Raw genomic sequence first — 24,449 nt, 5'->3', positions numbered from 1 at the left:
TGTAGTGGCAATTGTTTAAGCTACATTTCCAACCATTCCTGCCTTGGAAAATTTACTGAAATTTAATGGATGTTGCAAGAGCTTGAGGACAGACAGATCTGAGTTCAAATTTTGACCTAGCCGCTAGTAACTTATGACTTCGGGCAAATTACAAGTTTTCTTGGAACCTCAGTTTCTTCACAGTTAAAATTAGGATAATGCTATCTCTCAGGGTGTTGCTAGGATTAAAAGACATAATATAGGTCACGTTCCTATCCATGAATGGGTGCCTGTCAAAGAGCGAATACATGAATACCAATGATTATATTTTTATTAATATTTAATATATTTATTTTCTTTATTAAACTTAGCCCATACATATTCCCTATTTTAGTGACTACAAATAATCAGATAAACCAAGTTACATTAGGATTAATAATGTTGTGAAGTGTTACTCCTCCCATATTATTGAGCTTCTGATAATGTCTATGTTTAACAAGACCTGCAATACCTAAAATCAAAGCAGCACCTTCATCTATGTGTAAGTCCAGACTTGCTTCGAACCCCTTTTTTCTTTTTATGTTTGTTTTTTTTTTGAGAAAGAGAGAGCACGCACACAAGCAGGGGGAGGGAAGAGAGATAGGGGGACAAAGGATCAGCCAGCTCTGCACTAACAGCAGAGAGCCTGATACGGGGCTTGACCTCACAAACTGTGAGATCATGACCTAAGCGACGTCAGACACTCAACTGACTGAGCCACCCAAGCGCCCCCAGATTTGCTTCTAAAGGATTGAGGAACTATTCTAATTGTGTGTTTGTGACATCACAATTCTTCTAAACACTGAAGGTCTGAGGTATGCTGCTCATTCTACTCTCCTTTAAAGGCATGCAATGGAAGGACTACTTTACCCTATAAGCTGAGGGCCATAGTCCAAAGAAAAGCTTGTAGAAGACCAAGGTCAGCCATTGGTGAGCATCAAGGTAATCCTAGATCAGGGTTTCTTAACCTTGGCACTATTGATATTTTGGAGATGATTCTTGGGCTGTCCTATGCATTGCAGGATACTTAGCATTCCGGGATACTAAATATCTGTAGTATCCCCTTTATATCCGCCACCCCAATCCCTGTCGTCTTGACAATCAAAAATGTCTCCAGACACTGCCAAATGTCCGCTCAAGGGCAAAAATGTTCCTGATTAAGAACCATGGTATTACACCATGGATAAATACACCATAAATAAACTCAACCATACATTTTGTCCACTTCTGCCTATAAGAAGTGATTGGTGCTTGAGAAAGCCACACACCAAGATAGAAGAGGGAGAGTTCATTTTTACCAATCTTATACAGGCCCTTGACACTGCTTACCAGTCCTCCAGTCTTTCTCTGATCAACTTGTTCTGTCACTTTATACAACCATATTTGAAAACTTCTCCACTTTCCTTAAAACCCCCAACTCCTTTTCTATTAGCAAATGACCTCATCTCCTATTTCACAAAGAAAACAGAGGTCATCAGATGAGAACTTCTTTAACTTCCTGTTACTAAACAGACACACTTACAGACACATACTTCCTCTTATTATAATTGAGGAGATATCTTTATTTCTCTTCCAACACCATTCCTCCCACCAGTACTTTGGATTGTCTCTACTCTTATTCTCTCAAGATCTTTACCTACTAACACTTCTGTTTATTCAACTATTTTTTCCCCTCAGTTGTATGTTGCCTATCATGCTCAAGTTTCTCCTGTCTTAATTCTAACAAAAATCCAAACAACAGAAACAAAAACTTTGACCTCTTGTCTGTCAAGGCCTAACTTTCCAAAAGCATTTTATAACCTCTCCCCACTTTTGCACCTCCCCTCTCTTGAAATTGCTGCAATCTATCTTTCAACTTAATCATTCCACCACATAGCTTTTACTAAGATCACCAATGACCTCTGTGTTACAATATACAAAAGATATTTCTCAGGGTTCACTTTCCTTGACCCTTAGAAGTAGATTCCTTCGAAGTGCTGTTATTATTTTTTTTTAATTATTAATTTCCAGCACTGTGCTCTATTCTTAGAGGTACCCAGAAGAGTTCCTGGACCTGTTTAAAACCCTTCAATGGATTTCTGTAGCCATAGTATAAAGTCCAGGCTCACTAATCCAGAAGTGCAAGACCTACCAAGATCTAGCCCGTTGCCGACTATTTAAAGGTTATTCCCCACTTCACCTGGAGATACACGATGAGCTCTAAGCCTCTCAGCAGAATGAACTACAAGGAATTTACAGAAAGTGCTATGTTCCTAATGGCAAAGGCTGTTTCCGCAGGCTGGAAAACTATCACCCTCTATCCCAGACTTCTGGGAGAATTCCTACTTAGCCTTCCTGATTGAAAAGTCGCTTTCTCTGGGAACCCTTCCAGACATCCCTAAGGATAAGGCGCAGCTTTCATTGTGCACCGACTCCGCCTCGGACTTCCTGATGCCACTCACTAAATTCTACCCACTATTATTTGTTTACATGTCGATCTCCAATCTAGATAGATCAAAAGACCCTGGAGGGCAAGGAAGGCATTCTTGTCTCCTTTTCTTCAGCAATCATCCAGCAGATGGTTTGCCCTCGACAAATGTTTGTTCCATGAATATATCCCACCTTCGGGAGGGATTCGAATTATCCGGTTAACGGGCGACTCCCCAGGCTCTTCGCCTGCGTGGCAGGGAGATTTAAACCCCTCAGACGGTGATTGGTTCCGGCTCCAGGGGTGTGTCCTCGCCCGCGCGGCCGGGGAAGTGCGCAGGCGCGCGGGCCCGGCGCGCGCAGGCGCTAGGAGGACGCAGCTCCAAGTCCGGTCTGGGGGTGTCCGAGCCGCTGCGGCGCGAGAGGAGTGGCCGGAACTGGTTGGTGAGCTTCCAGGAGTGGGGTTGAGGGAGCTAGTCGGGTTGAAGATTGGGATCAGGTCCCAAGAAGAAGGAGTATTATTGTGTTTAAAAGTTCGTGGGGTCGGGCTTAAGGGGAGGGGGAAGTGTTCTTGCCTCTACTGGGCAGGTCGGGCCCAGAGCAAGGACGCGAGGCGCCAGGAAACTACCGAGGGGCGGCGGAGGAAGGGTGGTGGGGTGGTGGTTCGTTGGGCCCCTCCTCAAAACCAAGCAGAGGTAAACTCCCACTCCCTCTCCTCTACAGTGTTGCTGTGGTCGTGATTAGAAGACTGTACGGTGACCACAAGTGATCAGATAACTCTGAACTAGTTATTTGAAGGTCTCTGAGGTTCGTGGCATTGGAGAGTCCATGCTCTCTAGGAAAGTCCATTCTTACCTCGTGGCTGTACTGCAGACTCACGAAGGATCCGTAAAAAGAATTTCACAGTTCCAGCCTGGAGTTGTTGTGGGTAGGGGGAGAGTACTGGAAAGTACTGTTTCATTTCAACCTTTTTAAAGTCATTAATCACTACAGTATTAGGAGAGGTACATGAGAGTAGAGAAAACCGAAAGACGTCAAAGTTGGGAAAGGAAGATGAGAAGGGAGTGTCGTTTTGCCTTTTGCTAGTCATCTTCAGGGAGTAGGTGGACGACTGGAGAGGGCTGTTTGGATACTGGTAGCTTCTGACAGCGTTCCCTTGGCCATGTGAAAATAATATAGCTTCTTAGTAGCAGATAGTTCATGAATTGAGAGGAATATTATTCCATGTGCCCTTAAGACTGGCTTTCAGATGTGCAGGTAAAATACGGTCAGGTAGAAATGGTTCTCCCACGTTCTTGCCTAGCCTGGAAAATACCACACTTTAAATTCATGGGACCTCATTAGCTAGAATACTTTGAAATCTAACCTTAAAATATTTCATAGTAAGGTTTTTTAAAAATAATGTTTCTTCCATAATCACAGTTGATGCCTAAAGCATCTAATGAGGTTAATTGTCTTTTGTTCCTTTGGCAAGAGGTAATGAGAAAGAATATATTCATATAGATATTAGAAGAAACACTTCTCACAATTACCATGCTCCTTTGACAAATGATGTGAAAGTGAATGAAATGATCATGCAACAGCCTACAGCTCAAATATTTATCAGTGTTAGTAGGCTTTTTATTTTTGTTTTTTGGTTTTTGGGGGGTGGGGTGCTTGTGGTATATGGGTATACACTAGAAAATTGCTGTTATCCTAGTTCCAGGATAGCAGTGGATTATTGTGCCATTATTTTCTTAACACTCTTTCCCATAGACACTATTCTTAACAGTATAACACTCTTTCCTGTAAATAGTAGTGTTTGCTTAAACATAGTAGCCAGCTCACTTAACTAAAGGTCACACCTTTTCTAATTATTCGGAACACAGCCTTGAACCTAGATGGAAGCAGGTAAACAAAGAAACAGCCCCAAGTTGTTCATGGGACAACTGTCAGTATTTCACCCATCATGAACCATACCACCATTGTAAAATTTGCCTTTTAGAAGATCATCTGCATTATTTCATGTTTTTAATAGATTTGTTTTCAACATTACACTTTTCCAAAGTGATAATCTGTGAAATCATGGTTTTTATGTATTTTATTCCCTTTTCTAGTATACGTTATAATATACATGTAACTTAAATACGTAACTATTGCTGGGGGCATCTGGGTGGCTTAGTCGGTTATGCATCTGACTCGATTCTGGCTCAGGTCATGATCTCACAGTTCATGAGTTTGAGCCCCACATTGGGCTCTGCACCCCCTTCCCCATAAGTAAATAAACATTTAAAATAATGAAAAATAAAAACTATTTAAATACATAACTATTGCTTATATAACAGCTGAAATCATCTTGTGTTCTTACTCTGCACTCTGGAAAATACTGCTTTGGAACTAACCTACTCAGTCTATTTTTAAAATTTTTTTAGAGAGAAAGGGCACAAGTGATCGAGGAGGCAGAGAGAGAGAGAGAGAATCCCATGAAGGGCAGAGAAAGAGAGGAGAGAGAGAAGCGGAGCTCATCTGAAGTGGGGCTCGAATTCACAAACCTTGATATCATGACCTGAACTGAAGTCAGATGCTTAACCCTGAGCCACCCAGGCACCCCATAACGTACCCACTTTAAAATTAAGGATTGGTTTAGGCCACTGGACCCAGTGATGGCATTCACTGTTGTGACACAATTCTAGCAAACTTACTTATCTGGTCTCACCAGATGAAAGTAGATGAGAATAGCAAAAGGGAAAAAAGAGGATGTTAGCTCTTTGACATTTTAGTGAAATCAGCTACGGTTTGGTTTTTTTCTTCTGAATTAAGGTGCTTTCTTTCTTCCTTTCGTTCCTGTGTTTTAAACATTCTGGAAGAGTGTTTTTTAGTTGTGTTTATACTTAGCGTTATGTATATTTATAATATATGATGTTGCTTGCATCCAAAAGTGCTGAACTTTTTGATTCTAGTGCCATATTTTGTTTGTAGCTCTGTAGATTGAGAGAGGACTAGATGACAAGGACTGGTCTTTTCTTTGTTGTGGTGGGTAGAGACTTGACACAGATGGATCCAGTGCCTCCCAACAATTGGAGGAAGTGGATTGTAGAGCCAGGAAACAGCATGTACTGTTCTTTTTGTAAGACTGGGGGTGGAGGTGGGGTTCTATTTGCCCTCATTTAAATTCACTGACATTTTGGTTTTGATTTCAATTTAGGTTGTATTGCTACTAAAATATTTATATCACTGATGAGTGTATTTTTCTGGAATCCCCTCATCATATTGATTTTTGTGAGATCTCTAACTTGGATTTAAATTTATTTGAACAATGCTTTGATAATGGAGATTACATTTAGATGGCCTCTTAAAGCTTATAAAATAAAATTCCCAACTTCTTTGTAGAGTATACAAAGCCCTTCACAACCTGTCTCCTGTGTCTCCCCACCCTACCCACTCTGTACACACATACATACAATATATTACTGCATATGTAATATAAGGACTACTGAGTCCTCACATTGTGACACTTCTTTGATAGTGCAAAATCACAATTTTTTTAGGGTTGATCATGCTTGGATTTTGGTTCCCAAGTCAAAATCACAAGAGATGTTTAATAACTATTAGGAAAAATTATAGTAGCTTTGTTGAGCACTATAAACCATGCCAGCCAAGGTTTAAATGCTTTGCATGAATTAACTCAATCCTTATAATGCTCAAATAAACATTATATTCTCATTTAATGAAAACTGAAGTACAAAGAAGTAAATTAAACAATAGGATTTAAAAACATTATGCCTCCAAGTATTGGGCATTTAACCACCACACTGTATTGCCTGTTGTATAAACAAGAATGTGTGTCACTCTTTTAACCTATTGTGAGGAGATATTTTCCGGGGACCTGAGTGCTACTGTTCTCTATCTCTGGCATATGATTCCTGTTGTCAGAATATTTGAGAAGCTAGCCAGAAAAATTCTAGGTGAACTTGGACTCGGAGCCAACATACCTGGATGATTTGGGTAAATACTTTATTCAGGCAAGGTGAAGCTTTGTGCCTACCTCACACTTGCTGTCTCCTTAGCAGATAGCATTCCTAAGTCTGCCAGATTGTATGTCCTTCCAACCTGGAGAATGAATGCTGCATTCTTGAGCCTTTTTCCTAACTCCCATAGAGCATTCCTTTTCTTTTTCCATAGCCTTTCTTTTCAACAGTGTGATTCAGTTCAACAATGTGGTTGTAATCACATATAGATCTACCTCCCTAGAATTATGTTCTGGTCACTTAGAATAGAATTAGGGAAGTTCCAGGACTTGACAACTAGGTGTTGGACATCAGCAATTAAGTTATAAACTGTGCTTCTGTAAAGATGAAGTGTAATTTTGATCTTTTGATTCCTGACTTTCAGTGGTATTTTCTCACTCAGTATGGTTTCTGTCTTGAATCATGTGCTTCAGTGCCCTTTGAAACCAAGATGTTTAATAGATATGATTTAGTGGTGTACTTCTTCTATTTACATAGTTTTTGAGCTTCATAAGAATGGTTAAAGTTGTTCTCATAGAAGGAAGTAGAAAAGAACCTTGAGAGAGGAAGTAAAAGGAGGAAACTAATCTTAACATAAGTAAAGCTCTCATCTAAATGCCTTCAGAAATTAAATTTCCTAATCAGAGCATGGACTCTTTTTGGTATAACCTAGAGTATTTTGAATATTTTGAAATACTGTACACCTGTACTTTTTGTGTGTGAGCATCCTTTCCTTCTTCCTTTTAAATGTCTCGTTAAAAATGGGGTACCTGGGTAGCTCAGTCTGTTAAGCGTCCGACTTCGGTTCATGTCATAATCTCGCGGTTCGTGAGTACAAGCCCCGCATCTGGAGCCTGCTTCAGTTTCTGTATCTCTCTCCCTGCTCCTCCCCCACTCACACTCTGTCTCTTTCTCTCTGTCTCTCAAAAATAAACAAATATTAAAAAAAAAAATGTTCCCTTACTTGATAGCAAATACTTGAAAAATGTTTGTGGAATGAATGAAGAGGGATATATTCTGGGACTGGGATTTCTTTCTGCCAAGCCTCCAGACTAGGTAGGCTGCTGACTCTCCATCTACCAGCATAAGGGAATTCTCAGCTCTTCTGAGGCCGTCACCATAGCTAGATGTCACCACATTCTCTTCCAACAAACTTGGCCTTGTTTTCCTCTTCAGTTGGGCCCTGGTCTGGCATGCCCTCCTAAGACCACAGGTTTCTGCTAATAACTGCTTTCTCTTAGACTCTCCATCCACCAGTGTGAGGGAATTCTCAGGTCTTATGGGGGAGTCACCGTAGCTAGATATCACCACATTCTCTTCTGACAACCTTGGCCTTGTTTTCCTCTTCAGTTGGGTCCTGGTTTGGCGTGCCCTTCTAAGACCACAGTTCTCTTCTGAGAACTGTTACCTCTTCAGTTATCATCAGGTCTGTTCCAAGAAGGACCACCCCCATCCCCTAGGAAGGATTACGTATTATGGAAAGAGCCAGAAGTATTGCATTTTATTCTCTTAGCATAAATAAGTTAGACTAGATGACCTCTGAGGTTTATTTTCAGAGACTATTCTCTGAGATAAGAATTGAACAGAAACTTTGTTCCCATATAACTGATTAAGCAGAAATTTCAGTAGGTTAGTAGTTTCCAAGTCATGTTCCATGGAACCCTTGTTCCTTGGGATTAATAAAAATGTTCTTTGAAGGAAAATTTTTGTTTTTAGGCTTTTTTTTTCCTTAAATATTTATTCATTTTTGAGAGCGAGAAAGGGGGGGGCGGTGAGGGACAGAGGATCCGAAGCAGGCTCTGCGCTAACAGCAGTGAGCCCCATATGGGGCTCAAACTCACAAACTGTGAGATCATGACCTGAGCTAAAGTTGGATGGTCAACCAACTGAGCCATCCAGGCACCCCTAAAGGAAAGACATTTAGGTCATTTACATTTGACTGAGATAGCCACAGTTAAACAGATTTCTTTGTTGCTTCAGGACTTCTGATTTCCAGCCAAGAATTTAATTAGCCAGCCAGTTTTTAAAATTTTTTTTTTTTTCAACGTTTATTTTATTTTTGGGACAGAGAGAGACAGAGCATGAACAGGGGAGGGACAGAGAGAGAGGGAGACACAGAATCGGAAACAGGCTCCAGGCTCTGAGCCATCAGCCCAGAGCCCGACGCGGGGCTCGAACTCACGGACCGTGAGATCGTGACCTGGCTGAAGTCGGACGCTTAACCGACTGCGCCACCCAGGCGCCCCTAGCCAGCCAGTTTTTAAGGGCAAATATAAAACTAGGAGATGGGGAGGTATAAGAGCTAAATATGTTCATTGTAGAAAGTTTGTGGGTGATATCCAGAATTGAAGATATGAAGCATATGATTTAGGAATTTGGGATTAAACACTGGAACAACTAATACTGTTGAAAATTTTGCCGTTGGGGTCCTGGGAGCAATAATTGCTTTGGGGTATGAGGGAGGGCAGAGGAATTGCTATTTATTACTGTTGTGGAACTATTTGACTTCTCAAACCATGTACATATATAGATTTCATTAAAATAAAATATAGAAGAACCCAAATCTTCAAAAATAATTTTAGATGGCTAAATAATATTCCATCATGTAGTTATGCCATAATTATTCAGTCAAATCCCCTATCATTGGTTCCTTTGTGGCTTAGTGGCCACATTGGTTCCTTAGTGGCTTCCTTTTGTTTTGTTTTGTTTACATTATAAATAATACTGGAATTGGGATGCCTGGGTGGCTCAGTCTATTAAGCATCTGACTCTTGATTTTGGCTCAGGTCATGATCTCCTGGTTCATGAGATCAAGCCCCAGCCAGGGCTCTGTGTTGACAGCGCAGAGCCCACTTGGGATTCTTTCTCTCCCTCTGCCCTTCCCCTGCCCGTTCTCTCCCTCCTCCCACCCCCCCGCCGAAAATAAATAAATAAATAAATAGATAGATAGATAAATAAATAAAACTGGGGCTAATGTATCTTTGTATCTGTGATTTACTTCTACATTGTTAAGAACAGAACAAGGCCAAAGAGTAGGAATAATTTAAAATTTTCTTGTATATATTGCATTATCTTTTGAGAGTTTTGGTTTTTAAAAATCATCATTTTTTTCTAAACAGTGGTCAAGAAAACTTTAATTTTATAGGTGCGGGAATTGAACTACCCACAGACATCCTGAATGCTAAAAAAAAAAAAATACTATTTATATCACTATTTCTTGTGTCATTTGGAACTTGCAACATTTTTTATCTTTTAGAGTTTTTCACTATCAATGATTTATAGTTATTGCATAGACTTGCTGTTAATGTAGTTATAGAGTAATAGAGTATTGTGAAACCTATCTATAAAACCAGTATATGTTTACAACTTTTTGGGAAGGGGGTGAGGGATTGGGTTAAATAGGTAATGGGGATTAAGGAGTATACTTCTCGTGATGAGTACCAGGTGATATATAGAATTATTGAATCATTATATTGTACACCTGAAACTAATATAACACTGTTAACTGGAATTAAAATAAAAACTTACAAATAAAATCCTTTTAAAGAAAATTTAGAAAAGTGGCACCTGGGTGGCTAATTGGTTAAGCGTCTGATTCTTGGTTTCAGCTCAGGTCATGATCTCACGGTTTGTGCATCTGAGCCCCACATTGGGCTCTGCTCTGCCAGTGCGGAACCTGCTTGGGATTCTCTCTGCCCCTCCCCAACTTGCACTGTCTCTATCTTTCTCAAAATAAATTAATTAATTTTTAAAAAGATTCTTTAAAGAAAATTTAGAAAATGCATTATTGTGTAAGGCAAATAAAAATCATCTGTAAAATTTTAAAAATATTTTCATTCCATCTCATTTAAGCTGGGGTGGGCATTTTCATTTTTGGCCTTTATTTATTTTATTTTTTTAATGTTTATTTATTTTTGAGAGAGACAGAGACAGAATGTGAGTGGGTTAGGGGCAGGGAGAGAGGGAGACACAGAATCTGAAGCAGGCTCCAGGCTCCAAGCTGTCAGCACAGAGCCTGACACAGGGCTTGAACTCACGAAGCATAAGATCGTGACCTGAGCTGAAGTTGGATGCTCAACCGACTGAGCCACCCAAGCGCCCCAATTTGGCCTTTAGTATTTAAACTATACACATTTTTTAATGTGGCATTAAGATTTATTGGTAGAAAATAATGGTGCTTAACCTGTATAATGACCATTTTAAGTCTCAAAAAACAGTTCAGCGTTTTCAGATACACTAACATGTAAATAATGATTTTGATGTTGCCTTCTTTAAATTTCACTTTCTCTTGTACTAGTTATTAATTACAGCCAGAAGTGCCAATTAAAAAAAGTTTTTTTCTTGGGGCACCTGGGTGGCTCAGTTGGTTAGGCGTCTGACTTTGGCTCAGGTCATGATCTCAGGCAGTTTGTGAGTTCAAGCCCCATGTTCGGCTCAAAGCTGACAGCTCAGAGCCTGGAGCCTGCTTCAGATTCTGTCTCCCCCTCTCTCTGCCCCTCCTCTGCTCATGCTCTGGCAATAATAAATAAACGTTAAAAAAAAATTTTTTTTTAAGTTTTTTTCTCTCCTTGACAGAAAGAAAACTTGGACTGTTTTTCCTTTTAAAGATGTGGAAAGGCATGTTTTCAGAATTCCAAGAAGCTGTTTTAAATTTTTTTTAAGTTTTTATTTATTTAACTAATCTCTGCACCTCATGTGGAGCTCGAACTCACAACCCCAAGATCAAGAATTGCATGCTCCTGGGGTGCCTGGGTGGCTCAGTCGGTTGAGCGTCCGACTTCGGCCCAGGTTGTGATCTCAAGGTCTGTGGGTTCGAGCTCCACGTCGGGCTCTGTGCTGACAGCTCAGGGCCTGGAGCCTGCTTCCGATGCCGTGTCTCTCTCTCTCTCTGCCCCTCCCCTGCTCATCTGCGCGCGCGCGCTCTCTCTGTCAAAAATAAATAAACATTAAAAAAAAATTTTTTTTTTTAATTGCATGCTCCTCCAACTGAGCCAGCCAGGCACCCCACCCAGAAGTTGCTTTAAACACAAACGATACTTATATCTGAATAAAGAAGTACGTTGGGTTTATTTCTTGACGTGGTTGTTCTATCCTCTTTTCCAGCTACCATTTTTCTTTCTGGAGAAGAAAGGAGGGGATCCTTTGAACATAAAGTACAAGTTTTGTATTTCAATGGTGCCTACTCTATAGATAGCTAGTATCAATTATTTTAAGTGAATCTCCATATTTTATGCTATGGCAAAAAATTGTTCGGCATAGGAAAAGCTACAAAATTAATGATTTCTTTCTTCCTTTTGATTCTCACTCATACTGTTTACTTTTACTTGACCTCTACTTCCAAATATTCTTTCTCTATCCTGAAGTTTTTTTTTTTCTTTTCAATTTTTTATAAATCGAGGTATAATTCACATAATGTTAAAGTTCACTATTTAAAGTATACAACTTAGGGGCGCCTGGGTGGCTCAGATGGATAAGCGTTTGACTTGGGCCCAGGTCATGATCACGTGGTTCACGGCTCAGAGCCTGGATCCTGCTTCAGATTCTGTGTCTCCCTCTCTCTTTCTCTGCCCCTCTCCTGCTAGTACTGTCTCTCTCTCTCAAAAATAAACATTAAAAAAAGTTTTTAAAGTAATAAAGTAAACAATTTAGTGGCTTTTAGTATATTAATAATGCTGTGCAGCTATCACCACTAATTCCAAAACATTTCTGTCACCTCCAAAACAAGCCCTGTACCTATCAGTAGTTAGTCCTTTCCCTTTTTCCCCCATCCTCTGGCAGTCACTAATCTACTTCTTGTCTCTATGGATTTGCCTATTCTGGACATTTCACATAAGTGACATCATACTATACGGGTCTTTTGTATCTGGTTTTGTTAATTGAATGATGCTTCCAAGACTCATACATGTTGTAGCATGTAGCATTCCTTCTTACGGCTGAATGATATTCCATTATGTGAACATTTGGGGTTTTTCTGCTTTTTGACTATTAGCAATAATGCTGCTTTAAGCATTTAATGTACAAGTTTTCATGTGGATGTGCATTATCATTTCTCTCTAAAGTACCTAGGAATAGATTTGCTGGGTCATATGTAATTCAGTGCTTAACTTACTGAAGGCTAAGTTTTTCTTGTCCTGCATTGTTAAATGATACTTTTTTTCCCTCCCCTCCATTAGGTACCAGAATTATAACAGGGTAGGATATCATTGATAATACCTGACTCTACATTTTTAAAAATATCAACTTTGATCTAAAACTGGTTTTCAGGGGCACCTGGATGGCTCAGTCAGTTAAGCATCTGACTCGACTCAGTTTCAGCTCAGGTCATGATCTCGCGGTTTTGTGAGTTTGAACCCCATGTTGGGTTCGGTGCTGATGGTGCAGAGCCTGCTTGGGATTCTCTCTCTTCTCCGTCTCTCTCTAAATAAATAAATAAACTTAAAAAAATAAAATAAAAAATAGTGGTTTTCAGCCATGACTGCACATTGGAGTCACCTGGGAAGGTTTAACATCTACTGGCTCTCACCCCCCAGAGATTCTGATTCAAATAGTCTGGGTGTAGCTTGGGCCTCTAGGTGATGAGTGTAGCCAAGACTGGGAACCACTGTTGTAACATGTGCGCTAATCCTGGAGTTAGACTTGCTACTTGAAAAGGGAAAAGCAGGGACTTCATATATATGCATTTCTTCGGGCAAAGCTGCTACACATTTGAATGAGTTGACAATATATCTATTTTCCTCTTTTTAATATATGTAACAGCACATCCTCTGCATCGGTCCACCTAGATTTGAATCTGGCTCTTGGTGACCTTGCAAAAGTTGCTTAACCTCACTGTTCCTTAAGTTCCTACATCTGTAAAATGTGGAATTAAATAGTATTTGCTATGGACTAAATGTTTGTCTTCCTACCAAAATTCATAGGTTGAAATCCTAATTCCTGGTGTGATGGTATTTAAATGGGTCTTCTGGGAGGTGCTTAAGCCATGAAGGTGGATCCCTCATGAATGGGATTAGTGCCTTAGAAAAGAGGCTCTGGAGAGCTCCCTAGCCCCTTCCACCATGTAAGGCATTAGGTTTGCACCAGAAAGAGGGCCCTCATGAAAATATGACCAGTGCTGGCATGTTGAGCTTAGTCAGACTTATAGCCTACAGAACTATAAGAAATAAATTTCTGTTGTTAATAAATCGAGTCTATGTTGTTGTTTTTTATAGCAGCCTAGATGGATTAAGAGAGTATTGTAAGGATTAAAGGAATGTGTGTGTGTATATCTATAATACACATATGTATTTTATTTCTTAGTATAGTGTCTTGCATGTATAATGGTTTATAAGCATTAACTTGTAGTTGTTACTCTGAATCTTCTCAATCTTCTACTATCTAGATTTACAAAATGGTGAGTAAAGATTATTAAAAGCTAGCTGCCATTAAAAAAAACTTATGTGTATGTTGGATACTTTCATAATAATTCATAGTAAAAAGTTGATTAGCATAATGACCTTCATGTATTATTCACCCAGCTTCAACAGTCGTGGCCAATCTTGTTTCCTCTGTACTCCCAGCCATTTCCCCACCTTTGAATTATTTTAAAGCACATTCTACAGATTACCTATTAAATGGCTTCTAATTTTATACATTTTCTTTGAATCCCTGAGGATTCTCATTGTTGGTAGGAAGGTTAGAGAAGGAGAATACACTGGAGGTGAGGGGCCATGGCAGGAGTTTGGCTGTATTCCAAGATGAAGTTGTAAATTCTCTGTTCCAGCTAAGTTCTCTGCCTCTTTTTGAACTCTGCGTTATCCACCTCTTAGTATTTTGCCGTGAAAGTACTAAGAACTTATTCAGAGCTCATTAGAACCCATTTCTGCCACCTAATGTGAATGAAGTATGGTTCCCAGCCAAACTTTAGCAAGGGCCTTTCCTCTAAACATCTGTTAGCAGAATGTTTTGGACAATCGTTCTGTATCATTTCTATACCTTTGTGGTTTGGACAATCGGTCTGTATCATTTCTATACCTCTGTATCATTTCTATACCTTTATATCATCTGTGAATGGATGGAAATGTTTCCACAAATACATTTACTGTGAATATGTACCAACAGAAGATTTCTCTCAAGAGAGGCTAAGAATTGATCATTATGCTTATGAAATGTGGTCTAAAATTAATTCCTTGTCTTTGTTTTCTCCAGTCTTATAAGTCTGTTTTCTTGGTTGTCATAAGCTGTCATATTTGTGATGAAAATAAATGAATGAAATTTAAAAGTAGTATAACTACAATGCAGATCATTTGGTAAATTGGGAAAAAAAGAAAAATCACTCAATTTTACCACCACAGCCATTAGTTATATTTTGATGATTTCCTGCTAGACTTTTTTATACCCATATTCTTTGTCTCAGTAGTTATAGCAAGTATTTGACTTTTTTAAGTCTTACTTTGTTCAGTTTATATAATAACCTTCAACATTTTCTGTAGTTTTGTGTTTGCTTGGCCTTAGCCAGAAAAAAAAAAAAAAAAAAACATTTCAGGGCAGTTTTTAATTTTTTAGACATGCAAACTATATATATATTTGTCTAGATAAGTACCTATCATCCGGAAACTTGGTTTAATTTAAACCTGCTTAATATCTGTCTTGACATGTGCAGACTCATGACTGGCCTGAAAATAGTTCAGATACATAGCTCATACAGTATTATCAACTTCAGTATTCAAATGTAGCCTCAAAGATGGAACAATTAATATTTAGTAGCTATTTTCAATTACATTTACATTAATGTCACTTATATTTAACATTGTTTGGCTTTTCTTTTGCCTATGTCTTTCTGCTTCCCTAATAATATTAAAATAATGACTCACACTTGAATACCAGCCATGCATCAGGCACCAATAATAAGCACTTTGTATGGATCACCTTTTTTTAATCCTCACAAAAAGAGCCTGTTATCTCTATTTTACAAATGCAGAAACCAAGTCTTAATAGATTTAGCTGACTTGCCCGAGGTTATACAACAAATACATTTTGGGGCCAGAATTTGAATGCTGGAGTTCCTATGCTAACCTGCTATGAACAGAAATTTCCACTTGATACAAATACATTGATTATCAAACTATGCCAAAAAGAACAACAGATTTTATCATACAATAATAAACTATATGGGTGTAACTTGTAGAGCAACTTATATTGTGATTAAGAAGGAATAAGTCATGAAGCTAACTTGGTAGAATATTTTAATGCAAAATCTTTGCTTTCCAGTATAAAATGAATTATTATATAAAATCACTGGTATATTATTCTTAGCAGGACACTGAAATGGGTGGTGACTTAAAGTGTTGTGTGTGAGGTGCTTGGCTGGTTGAGTTGGAAGAGCATGCAACTCTTGATCTCAGCGTTGTGAGTTTGAGCCCCAGGTTGGGTACAGAGATTACTTAAAAATAAAATCTTTAAAAATAATAGCAATGATAAAGTGCTGTACTTCCATTACTTCCTGATTATATTTATTATATATTATATATATATATACTTCCTGATTATATTATTACTTCCTGATTTTTATCAGTGAAGACATCGAACTCCTGTTGATTCAGTTCTAAGACTTTTTTCTTTATATCCCTTATTCCCAATAGTATTATTTTCAAAGTTAATGTAATTTCATTAAAAAAATTTTTTTTAATGTTTATTTTTGAGAGAGACAGAGCACAAGTGGGGGAGGGGCAGAGAGAGTTGGAGATACAGAATCCAAAGCAGCCTCCAGGCTCTGAGCTGTCAGCACAGAGCCCCCCAACACAGGGCTCGAATTCCTGAACTGTGAGATCATGACCTGAGCTGAAGTTGCATTCTTAACCAACTGAGCCACTCAGGCACCCCTAAATTAATGTAATTTCAGATTCTTAATTATTTTAAAACAGCTGAAAACCATGATAACTTTTGTCTTTCTAGTTCTTTCTTTAATTTTTTGTTTTTAAGACTTTATTTTCAAGTAATCTCTACACCCAACGTGGAACTCACATTTACAACGTCAAGATCAAAATTTGCATGCTCTATTGACTGAGCCAGCCAGGCACCCCAGTTCTTCCTTTAGTTTAACTGTTTTTGAGTCTGTTGAAGAATTTTTATGGTTTTATTATATGTATATTATGTATATTATATATTTATATTAAATTTCAGAATGAGCCATCGGGTAGGGTAGTTAGTCTATTTTCTGATATTCAACAGTTCTCATAACATCTGATGTTTGTTAAGGGAAGATGCATCCAACAGTAAGACTAGTTACCAGACCATGAACTATCTTTGGTTTCAGGGTATCCATACTTGAATAATAAGTCTGCTCAAAAAGAAAACAAAACAAAACAAGACAAAAAACAGGGCACCCAGGTGGCTCAGTGGATTGAGCGTCTGACTCTTGATTCTGGCTCAGGTCATGATCCCCGGGTTGTGGGACTGAGCCCTGTGTTGGACTCCTCATTGAGTGTGGAGCCTACTTGAGATTCTCTCTCCCTCTGCCCCTTTCCCCCCTACTCCCCTCAGTCTTGCACTCTCTCTCTCTCTCTTAAAAATAAAAATAATAAATCAGCTCTTTACTGATTCAGTCACCCTGGGCAAATTACTGGAACCTTATTTTGCCCATCTATAAGGTGGCATAGTAAAGATGATATATATAAGTACTTAGTAGGGTACATGATATATAGTAAGGTACTCAGTGAACATTTCTTCTTCCCCACTCCAAAGTTTATAAAAAGAAATTAAGGTAAACTAGGAGTCTTCTAGTAGGCCCAAATTAACCAAATTAAGGGAGATACAGTGTAAAAGTGCTAGGGAAACTCTTGCTTTTATCTTTCAAAGGGAGCATATACTACACTCACAATTAGCATAGTATATTAAGTTCCAGGAATATTGACAAAAATGACACATATTTAACCTGTTAGATTATATATAAGAAGACTAAGGTTTTTTTTTAATAAAAAAATTTTTTTTATATTTTAATTTTACATTTAAGAGAGAGACAGAGCACAAGCAGGGGAGAGGCAGAGAGAGAGGGAGACACAATCTGAGTAGGCTCCAGGTTCCAAGCTGTCAGCACAGAGACGTGGGGCTCAAACTCACGGACCACAAGATCATGACGTAAGCCAAAGTCAGATGCTTAACTGACTGAGCCACCCAGGCACCCCGAAGACAAAGTTTAATGGGATATTTGTGTCAAGAGACATTTCATTTTCCTTCCCCTCCCCCAGCTTTAATTTAAAAAACTTTTTTGTGTGTTTTATTTTTGAGACAGAGACAGTATGAATGGGGGAGGGGCAGAGAGAGAGAGAGGGAGACACAGAATCTGAAGCAGGCTTCAGGCTCTGAGTTGTCAGTACAGAGCCCAACACAGGGCTTGAACTCAGGAACTGTGAGCTCATGACCTGAGTGGAAATTAGACGCTTAACCGACTGAGCCATTCAGTTGCCGCTCTAAGCCCCCCCCCCCCCCGTTTTTTTTTTTTAAGTTTATTTACTTATTTTGAGAGAGAGAGCAGGGAAGGGGCAGAGAGAGGAAGAGAGAATCCTAAGCAAGCTTTGCACTGTCAGCATGGACCCTGACATGGGGCTCAAATGCATGAACTGTGAGATCATGACTTGAGCTGAAAGCAAGAGTCAGTGGCTTAACTGACTGAGCCACTAGGCACTCCCTCTAATTCTCATTACTACAACATTCTGAGTAGTCTTTTCCTGACTCCATAAGGAAAAACTCCTGGAGATAATAATAAATATGAGTAAAGCTATGTAACTAATTCTAGGTTGCACCCTGCCTGATGCTTCAGAGCAGTTTAGTAAAAGCTAATAAGAGCTTTGGAAGTATTGTTGCTTTGTCCTTCCCCTATAATTCTGCTTTGTCTCTCTTACTCCCTTTTACTGTAACCATGTGTTCAACACCCTCAAGAATCCAGAGTAGAGGTCTTAGGCAGCTGTGTTCTGATATCAGCTTGTCAAACGTGTGTGAGAACTTTACATAAGTCTGTTTCTTGTCTTGTGCGCCATCTGCTCAGGGGAGGAAAAAAAGAAATACTAGGCAGAATTTTGAGTTCACCAAAGGTTGTGTCTCTCAAAATGAGTCCATTGCCATGCCAGGAGTGATTCTTCATTTCTGCCTCCCAGCTGTATCTGCCTTCGTGTGTGTGTGTGTGTGTATAATTAGAAGGAATCTTCTAGTTTGACAGAGGTCAGTTTTACATTCAAGCCTCTCCTTCAACCTACGTGTTTTGCCAATTTTCACTAGGATAGGAAGATAGCAAATAGGAGTAGAATTATGAAATTATACAAAATTGAGAGATCTGGGCATCATATGCCCAAAATACATTCCTACCCATGGGACACTGTATTGGGAAACTTGACTAAGGATGTCACTTCCAGGCACTGCTTGATTAGCATGTATTACTTTTCATATCACTTTTTTGTTCTATTGGGCATTGAGGAGGTATAGACAACTTTGGAGCATTCTGCCTGGTAAGAGCAGGCTTTGAAAGGTATCTTCTTGGGGCTCTGAAAGTAATAGAGAAACAAGTTACCTGGGAAGGCAGATGAGGTATTATAGAAATGAAAGGTGTACAAAAATCTGAAGGTGAGAGATTACAAAAACAGCTTTTCTTTTCATAATTGTAACTATAAAAGATTGACACAAGAGAAAACTGTAGCATGAACATATCTCTGATAAAGCTAAAGGGTCAAACAAAGTAATAAAGCATGTGGTCCTATTTATGCTTCTACCTATGAATGAACAGTTCTTAATTCAAGAAAGACCTTGTATCTTGATTATGTATCTTAGTACATGAACCTTTTGCCAGAACCAGAGTCCTACAGTGGCAAGCAAGATATGAAATTAAATCTGTAGCTTTTGCAGTAATACTTTTTATTACTAATAGTAATTAATCATTTTTTCATGAGCATTAAAGGCTTTAATAAAGGTTCAAAATCTTAATTAAACCTAAAACAGCCACGATAGGAGTTAATAAATAAACAGGACTCCAAACGCAGTGCCTTTCTGTACTGAGAATATAATATTGTTGTTTTTTGTTTTATGAGTGATGATTCTACTAAAAGTGATGGTTAGTTATGGATGTGACTAAAAAGATCTGTGTGTGACTAGCAAGCCATTTCAGATCATACACTTGTAATGGCAATTTTTGCTTTGTGTTTCTAGTGGATAATTGCAGGCTTAGTGCTACTGGTATATGTAGCTTTGTTTCTAAAATCTACGTAAATATTTTGAGAATACACCTTGTTTTTCTGCTTGTGTGTTCATTCAGCACACATTTGCTGGAGTACCAACTGTCAGATCCAACATATTAGGTGTTAGAGATTTAAAAAAAAAAAAAAAAAAAAATATATATATATATATATATATATATATATATATATATATATATATATATATATATATATATATAACAAAATCACTGTCTTCCAAGGATTTAGTCTAGTATATTCCTGGTTAACTAGGTTCCCTACCGGTCATTGAATATACTCCATGGCAGGGTGCCTCTCAACTTCAGCACTTTGACATTTGGGGCCAGTTAATCGTTTGTTGCGAAGGGCTGTCCCTAGGAGCATTATGGGATATTTAGCAGCATTCCTGGCCTCTACCTGTTAGATGCCAGTAACACTACCCACCCTCCTCAAACTCATGACAGTCATTACCCTTGTTCCCTGAGGGTAAATTCAGAACTTTATCTGTGTCACTGACACAGAGCTTTGGTAAAATTTGTTTTCAAAAATGTAATAACAGAAAAAAAATAACACAAAGCTAACAAATGTAATGACAGGAAAGCAACCTAGAGGTGTAACACAGTAGTTACTACTCCATATGACTTTTCAAAGAGGGATACACAACAGTAGTACTGAATAACAGCTAGTAACTGTTTTGTGTTTAGTTTGAATGTCTATGAATCTTCTCTTTCTGAGTTATGAGTTACTAAATTACTATGTATAGGAGAAAGAATTTTTACGTTTCTTAGGGACTTCACTAAAACAAGAAACAATATAATTGGAAAGGGAGAATCCACTGTGAAAAATCTGTTCTGAGTTCTACATTAACATTACCCTTTTCTTGTTAAGAATGAAAATAATTCATTTTCTCTAATTAATGGTCTGGACAACTGGCACATGTCTAGAATGTTTCCTGTGTTCTTCAGGCACATGACTTCGAATTTTGTTACATTATTCATGGAATACTACCTAACTTAGACTCTTCACCTTATTGCTTTTCCGTATTCAAATAATGTATGAAGAACATTTTATAACCAAGAATTCATTTTAATAATCTTTTAAAGCTTGTCTTCTTGTATGTGGTCCTCAAAGTAGAGAGACCACTTTCCTCTTTGAAATAGCATTTCACTAGAAGTCCTGAAACCTGAGTTTCAGGTTCTCCTCTGGTGCTAATTAGCATTTAACCAACTATTTATCCTTCCTTGGCCATAATTTCCTCACCTGTGATAGATAGCTAGCTGGATAAAGATACAGATAGGTTATTTTATCCTGTTTTCCAGATAAGTATCCTGAATTCCATAAATCCATACTCTTTGCTCAAACTTTTTTATATCCTTATTATTACAGAATATCCACGTTTCAGTTTCTGTGCTTATCAAAAGTTTTAATTCATCATGGATAATCTGTCATCAGAAGAAATTCAGCTGAGAGCCCACCAGGTTACTGATGAGGTAAATATTTTACTTGGAATAAGTCATTTTCTTTTTTTAATTTTTTAAAAATGTTTATTCATTTTTGAGAGACAGAGACAGAGCACGAGTTGGGGAAAGGAAGAGAGAGCGGGAGACACAGAATCCGAAGCAAGCCCAGGCTCTAGGCTGCCAGCACAGAGCCCTATGCAGGGCTCGAACTCAAGAACCATGAGGTCATGACCTGAGCCAAAGTCGGATGCTTAACCGACTGAGCCACCTGGGCACCCCAGCAGTTCTCTTTCAGTTGAGGGATGAAAGGACCTTCTTAGAAGTCCATTTTGACCTCCCCGTCACTTTATGTCCAAGAATGCATTTGCCTCAGAATGCCATTGCTGGCCCCTTAGTTTTTCAGCTCACCAAAAGCTAAATAAATGAAAGCAATTTGGGGTTTTTTGGTTTTTTTTTTTTTTTTTTAGATAGTCATTGTTTAACAATTACTTACAACAAAATACTCTAGAGGAATTGAAAACATTTAATTTAACAGAATTTCTGATGTCTGTGTTATATACCTTGATTTCTGCCTACATTAAACTTTTATAAATACCATTAAATTTACCCTCCAAATTTTCTCTCATGGAGCACCTGGTAGGAAGAAAATAACTAAAATTATAGTGCTCAACTTTATTTTTTTGTTTTGTTTGTTTATTTTAAAGGGAAGGTTGGGTGGGCTGGCAGTATCTAAAAATAGAATAGCATCATGAATATATGATCAGGTTTTTCTTTCTTTTTTTTTTTTTTTTGGCTACATATTTTAGAATACTAAAACCCTATATTTTTCCCTAGTCTCTGGAAAGCACAAGGAGAATGCTGGGTTTAGCCATTGAGGTAAGAAAGAAACTTTAATCATTAAAGTTAAGTACAGAAATTGTATAAGAGGGATCTTGATAGCATAAGCTGGGATTTTTGTTAAGAGTCAGAGGATATGGTATCAGTAAGCTTTATTATTTGAAACAGCAGTTGCTGAAATTGTCAAACCATACACTAATGGACCTTTTTTGTTTCTCCCATTGACAGTATTAGAATGTGATAAGGAAGATCAATTCACCATGAATTAGTGATTTAATTTTATTGGGGCATGGTGAATAGTTAAAAGTTGGTTTGGGATATTAGTTTTCTCTGTAGCTTTAATCCTCTGAGAACTTAGGTTTCTAAATGATTATCTCTTGCTATTAGGCCTTGTAGTCTTTGTTTCTGTTGCTTTTGTTTTTTAGTGCTATCAGCTTTTTTCCCTTCTTTTAGTCTCAGGATGCAGGAATCAAGACTATCACTATGCTGGATGAACAAGGGGGTGAGTTGCAGTCATTGGCAAAAACCCTTGATTTGACTTAGAATACCAGAAAGCCCCTTCAAATCAGCCATGTTGAAAATTAAGCCTTGGGGAGTGCCTTCTCTGTGTAAGATAAAAGTGATAGGTTTACTTTTTTCTGAATTATGTCGTGTTAATTGCCTATTTGAGGTGGGGATGACAGTGCCCAATTGTATACCAAGTACTTGTCCAGTAGCAGGATTTATTGTGTGCATTTGTCATAATGTACATTAGATACTATGATATTCTTGCATTCTTTACAGAAATCAGGTTAAGACCTTAAACAGGTTTAGATTTGGGTGAGCTTGGAAATATTCTATTTGAGTTGCCCCTGAGCAATCTGGCCTAATTTTTTTTTTTTTTTTTTTTTTCACTTTTGAGAGAGAGAAACAGGGTACAAGTGGGGAAGGGGCAGAGAGAGAGGGGGACACAGAATCTGAAGCAGGCTTCAGGCTCTGAGCTGTCAGCACAGAACCCGACACAGGGCTTGAACTTGTGAACCATGAGATCATGACCTGAACTGAAGTCGGACACTTAACCGAATGAGCCACCCAGTGCTCCTCTGGCCTAGTTTTTATTAGACTTAACGATAGCCCTCAGGTTTTGAACTTATCCAGAGATAAAACACTAGGGACCTGGTCTGGTCAAAGTATACTTTATTTGGTTTCAGGGGTGATCTCTAAAAACTCTCACATGCTCCTCTTACACAAATTTCTTTAGAACAAATCCTCCCACAGTAAGAGGCCAGCTGCCTCAAAATCAGTTTGTGAAAGATTGTTTTCATGTTGGACAATATGTAGTACTTTCTGGCTCTGATACAGTCACTGGGATGATGGATGATTGGTGGATTCAAAATTGAGGTTTGCTATTCATAATAATAGTGTTTTCTGGTTGGCACTGGGACTGTAAAACAAAATGTAACTTCCCCACCTTATTCTTAGAACAACTAAACCGCATAGAAGAAGGCATGGACCAAATAAATAAAGACATGAGAGAGGCAGAGAAGACTTTAACAGAACTCAACAAGTGCTGTGGCCTTTGTGTCTGCCCATGTAATAGGTGAGTTGAGAAATCAAGATCTTTTTAAAATTAAAGTGAGAGCATCCCCACCCACCCCTCCGATAAGGTCAGAGGTGTGACTGGGCCTATATACGGAACTTTGTGAGATAAACTTAAGCTATTTTTCCTTCAGGCAGATCAACCTTTTCATGAAAATGGGCATGTTCACTAAAAACCATGGCCTAAATTTGGTCTTTTCTGGGATCAAGTCGCAATTTCATTTTTTAATAATGTATGAAATATAATGGAGGAAATTTACATCTGGATAATATATAGCAAGATGGAATTAGTGTCTTTTCCTCTCAAACAAAGAATATTAACAAAATATATATTTTATGGTAGGCACATGAGGAATTGCCAAGGGAGGAAAGGATTTGAATCCTGTCTTCAAAAGACCTACCATGTGGTTAGATATATGAGGAAGAATAGCAGAGAAGTAAAAAATAAATAATAGTGCTAGATCACATGTCAGCTAAAGCTAAGGGTACAGAACTGATAAAATTTGGTTTGGAGAAATCTTACAGGAGAGATCGGACTTGAGTTGGACTCTGAGTGTTAGAAGGATTTGGATGGACATGGAAGAACTAAGGGGCATTTTCCTAATGTAAACAGAAATTATAGAGAAGCTTGACTTAGCTGCATGATTCATATAGAGTAGAAGTGAAAAATAAGACATAAGTAGGCAGACTGAGGGGTTGATGGATTGGAGTGGAATATATAACTGCATACTAGGGGACTAGTTAGGAACCTTTTATAATCTAGGCCTGTGAGGTGAGGCCTTGTTAATGAGATTAGAGAAAAAAGTGTAAGTCAAAGGGAATTTATTTTAAAGCAATTGATTGTGTGTCAAACACAAGGAAAAATCAAAGAAGTCTGAAAATTTGAAGTCTCTGATAAACTAGGAGATGAAAAGTCTTCAAACTTTTTGTGTATGGTATATAAGATTATATTTGAAAGGGATTCATTG

General features: G+C 38.3%; 2 protein-coding genes across 6 annotated transcripts in view; one reads left to right on the top strand and one right to left on the bottom strand.

Annotated features, from left to right (window-relative positions):
- Positions 1 to 1,792, bottom strand: part of ZNF106 (zinc finger protein 106) — a 62,019-nt gene extending 60,227 nt beyond the window's left edge. The window contains exon 1 of the mRNA XM_042942264.1: positions 1,348 to 1,792. The gene's annotated coding sequence lies outside the window, so the exon portion shown is untranslated. The remainder of the gene's footprint in view (positions 1 to 1,347) is intronic.
- Positions 768 to 24,449, top strand: part of SNAP23 (synaptosome associated protein 23) — a 37,893-nt gene continuing 14,211 nt past the window's right edge. The window contains exons 1-5 of one of the 5 annotated variants that reach the window (XM_042942323.1): positions 768 to 833; positions 20,993 to 21,096; positions 21,901 to 21,942; positions 22,357 to 22,405; positions 23,365 to 23,482. In XM_042942323.1, the coding sequence (XP_042798257.1) occupies positions 21,040 to 21,096; positions 21,901 to 21,942; positions 22,357 to 22,405; positions 23,365 to 23,482 (266 nt within the window). In that variant the 5' untranslated portion in view covers positions 768 to 833; positions 20,993 to 21,039. Of the gene's footprint in view, positions 834 to 862; positions 961 to 2,761; positions 2,869 to 20,992; positions 21,097 to 21,900; positions 21,943 to 22,356; positions 22,406 to 23,364; positions 23,483 to 24,449 lie in introns of those variants that run through there. The other 4 variants (XM_042942322.1, XM_042942320.1, XM_042942319.1 and 1 more) reach the window with 4 other exon arrangements.

This window comes from Panthera leo, chromosome B3 (genome assembly GCF_018350215.1).
Source record: "Panthera leo isolate Ple1 chromosome B3, P.leo_Ple1_pat1.1, whole genome shotgun sequence".
NCBI classification, from domain to species: Eukaryota; Metazoa; Chordata; class Mammalia; order Carnivora; family Felidae; genus Panthera; species Panthera leo.
The sequence above is the reverse complement of the archived record's forward strand: the minus strand, read 5'-3'. Positions and strand labels throughout refer to the sequence as shown.